The sequence below is a fragment of the Geospiza fortis genome, unplaced genomic scaffold, assembly GCF_000277835.1.
Source record: "Geospiza fortis unplaced genomic scaffold, GeoFor_1.0 scaffold456, whole genome shotgun sequence".
Classification (NCBI taxonomy): domain Eukaryota; kingdom Metazoa; phylum Chordata; class Aves; order Passeriformes; family Thraupidae; genus Geospiza; species Geospiza fortis.
The window spans coordinates 692,857-696,415 of record NW_005054462.1 but is presented as its reverse complement, the minus strand read 5'-3'; the positions used below and the strand labels follow the sequence as shown (position 1 = coordinate 696,415).

The 3,559-nt window shown below is 41.8% G+C and overlaps 1 protein-coding gene across 1 annotated transcript in view; it reads left to right on the top strand.

The window, feature by feature from the left end:
• DMRT2 (doublesex and mab-3 related transcription factor 2) overlaps positions 1 to 3,035 on the top strand; it is a 5,281-nt gene extending 2,246 nt beyond the window's left edge. Inside the window, exons 3-4 of the mRNA XM_014309877.2 lie at positions 100 to 202; positions 1,717 to 3,035. Of these exons, the coding sequence (XP_014165352.1) occupies positions 100 to 202; positions 1,717 to 2,768 (1,155 nt within the window). The 3' untranslated portion in view covers positions 2,769 to 3,035. The remainder of the gene's footprint in view (positions 1 to 99; positions 203 to 1,716) is intronic.
• The last annotated feature ends 524 nt before the right edge of the window (positions 3,036 to 3,559 follow it).

Sequence of the window (3,559 nt, the reverse complement as noted above, 5' to 3'; positions counted from 1 at the left end):
CGGCAGCCCGCCGAGGTGAGGGGACACGGGACGCGGCGGGACGGGGCGGGACGGGACGGGCGGCCTCGGTCTGACGGAGCCATGCGATCACTCTCTTAGGACAAGAAGGGGCTGACGGGGAAGCAGGCAAGTCTGGAGCGCAAAGCCGTCTACCAGAGGCACGTCCGAACGCCCAGCCTCTTGGCCAAGAGCATCCTGGAAGGTAAGAGCATCCCCTGCCCCTCCACGGCTTCCCGCAGCACCGCTGGCCCCGCTCTGCCTCAGGAAGACCCGCACGTCCCGTCCAAGGCGTGAAAGGCAGCATCCTTTCCCGAAAGAGGCGTTAAAGCGCGCCCCGCTACCGGCGCCGGGCGGCGGAGGCTCTTGCCCTTCGAGGCTGGAATCGATGCGGCAGAATTTCAGTTCCTTGTCCCCTCGGCCCAAAATGATGCCTGAAATGCTAGCAACGGTAGTTTGAAATTTGAGAGTTACTGTTACAAGCTGGCAGTCTTTTTACACGGCTACCCAGCAGCGTTTTGCAGCAGTGCAGGGTAATTTATTCACAGGGTAGTTTATTCGCGGGTGTTTTAATCAGCAAACGAGTAAATAGAATATTTTTTTCTTTTTATCTGAACGCCTACACAGCAGTTCCGTTTGAGATATTATCAAAAGTAAGATCTACAAAATAAGACGCTTAATTTTTTCACAGTTGAAAATATTAACTGTGGAAGAATTATCCTTTAAAAAGCCGTTATTTTACTGAAAGGGTGTATTTCTTCCCCCACTCCCATTTGGGATTGTGCATATATTTATTCCTATGTTTGCTTTAATTACTTTCCAAACCATATCTCTATAAATCATTGTACTTCTAAATTTTTTTTCAGAAATAAAAAGCTCTTTTCTTCATCCATTCCAGCTCAATTAATATTTAGTCCCTTTAGAAACCTCTGATTTACATCTGCAGTTCATTTTTTTGAAAACTCTTCTGTATTCTTTCCTCTAATTTATCGTAACTGTCTTTTTCTTTTCTCCTAGTTCTCCTTGGGATTTTCTACCATCTCTAGCAATGTGTACATAGTGATCCATCTTTAGAAAATAGAAAAGACACCAGCTGTAGATATAGGTATCTTCCTTGGAAAAGGGGAAACGTGTATGAGAGGAATGAGGGTGTAAACAGGTAAAATCCTGTTCTCCTGACTCACGTAAATACATCCATTAATTCAATGGAATTACTTGTCTGGGTAGAGCAAACAGGATTGGATCCTATCTGTTATATTAAATTAAGCCATGTAGCTTGGTAATTGAATGCACTGAACACTGAATTTCTGTTTTATTGAAATTCTAGTTCATAAGAAATAAAATATTTGAATGCTTTCATATGTGTTAAGTGAATGGTTATCTCTCTCCTTAAGCTTCATGATGGAATACCAGTCATAATACACTGTAGGGCTTTGCCTTTTTTTTTCCTTCTCCTTCCTCAATCTATTTGTCTGGAACTGCTTTTTAAAAAACTACTAATCAGCTAGCTTTGGTGGAAAAAGCAGGGTTTGCTTATCTTCACTGAGGAACTGAATGTTCCTGATCACTAAGCCTCTGTGTCATGGTGACTTCTGTAGGAGCTGATGGTGACCAGGGTCTGTGGCAAGAGCACAGTGCTTGGTGGGACTGGCTCATGGAGCTGTTTTACAAAATCAGCTTTAATGTGGCTTAATTCCTAATGCTGCTTTGTTGTTTTAGGTTACCGTCCAATTCCAACAGACTCTTACCTGGGAGGGAATTCACCCTTGCCACCTCCTGTAAGTGACAGGATGAGAAAGAGACGGGCTTTTGCTGATAAGGAGTTGGAGAACATTATGCTAGAGAGAGAGTATAAAGAGAGAGATATGATGGAAGCTACACAAGCAGCTGCCCTTTTTCTCCCTAACCGTGTGGTGCGTGGAGCTGAGTACAATTCATATAAAACAGCCTTCAACACTACTCAAGCTGATAATGCAAACAAGGACTTTTCAAATTTTTTACCAACCTGCCTTGATCTAACGATGCAGTATTCAGGACCTAGCAACATGGAACTAATTTCTTCAAATGTCAGTGTAGCTACTACCTACAGGCAGTATCCCCTGTCTTCTAGGTTCTTAGTGTGGCCAAAATGTGGCCCCATTAGTGATGCTCTCCTCTACCAGCAATGCCTGTTAAATGCTACTGCTGTCCAAGCTCTCAAACCTGGGGCAGGTTGGGATGCCAGGGTCTCACAGAGTCAGGACTGTCCAAACACTGAACATGACATCATGCCTCCAAAACTGGAAAATTCATTTGTTCTGACTCACACGCGAGACATTCAGCAGTCACGTAATGAAATGCTGTGCCTTCATCAGGAAGCTCGTGAGAGGTCAGCTTTCTCTCCTCCAAAAAGAACTTTCTCCCAAATCTCTGATAAGGGTTCTCCTCAGGAACAGGCATTAAGCAAGATCAGCAAAAACAGTACCAAACCCCCTCTGCCGCTCAAGTACAGTGCCTTTCAGTCACTGTTCCATCAGACATTTCCTGACACTCCAACAGCAGAGTTAAGAATGTCATTTGTGAAGGAGACTTTTGAAGACGCTTCTAAGAAATACAGGGAGTGTGCTGTTAAAGAGAACCAAAAATACATGTTTACTCTAGACAAATGTGCAAAAGACTTCTTTGGGGCCAAACAGGCCACAGCAAAGCTTTCAACAACTGAGCCACTGTCATTTTCAGTTGAATCCATCCTTAAACGACCTTCTTCTGCTATTACTAATGTCTCTGAATGAATAAACTTTGTCTTCAGAGTAGAGAAGCTTCCTAAGCTTTGCTTTCTGCAGAATTGCTCTTGCCTGCCTTATCTCTTAAAAGATTTTTAAAGAGGGATTTCTGCAGTAAATGGTAATGCTTACTTTCATTTCAAAATTATGTACATAAATATGCATGTTTTCTGAAAAACAAATTTAATTTTTTTAAAATTGAAACTGCATGTACAGACTGTAAAGTGTTTTTATTTTAAGCAGTCCTTCAAACCATTCAATAAAATGAGTTTATTTACAAGCATACACTGATCTCTCTCGTGTCTCTAGCATCTTGCAGGCAAATATGCCCTACTTTCAAAATACACTTCTTATTTTATCTGCCATTATAAATGTGCTTACTACTAAAGTTGCTGGGGTAAGCAGTCATTTGTCCTTTGAATCTCCAGTAACTATGAGAAGAGGTAACAACAGTTCATGTAGCCTAGTGTGAATTCACAAGATTTTTTATTTATGTAAGTGAGGTTTGGATCAGATTCCATATGCCTTTCTTATTCTGAAGGGGGGGTGCAGGCTAGCACAAAAGACTGGTCTATTCCACACCTCCCTATAAAACTTCTTCTACTAAAGTGGGAGAGTTACTAGATTGGTTTTGAGGGGAATGGCTCTAGTGAGCTTTTGATAAAAAGTCAGCATTTTTTGAAGTTCAGTTTTTGAATAAAAGTCTGGTTTTTAGAATCAGTTTTTACATTGTTTTAAATGTTCAATTCACTTTACTTCGAACTTATACCTCCTTGAACGCTTCCCTCCTAAGAACATTT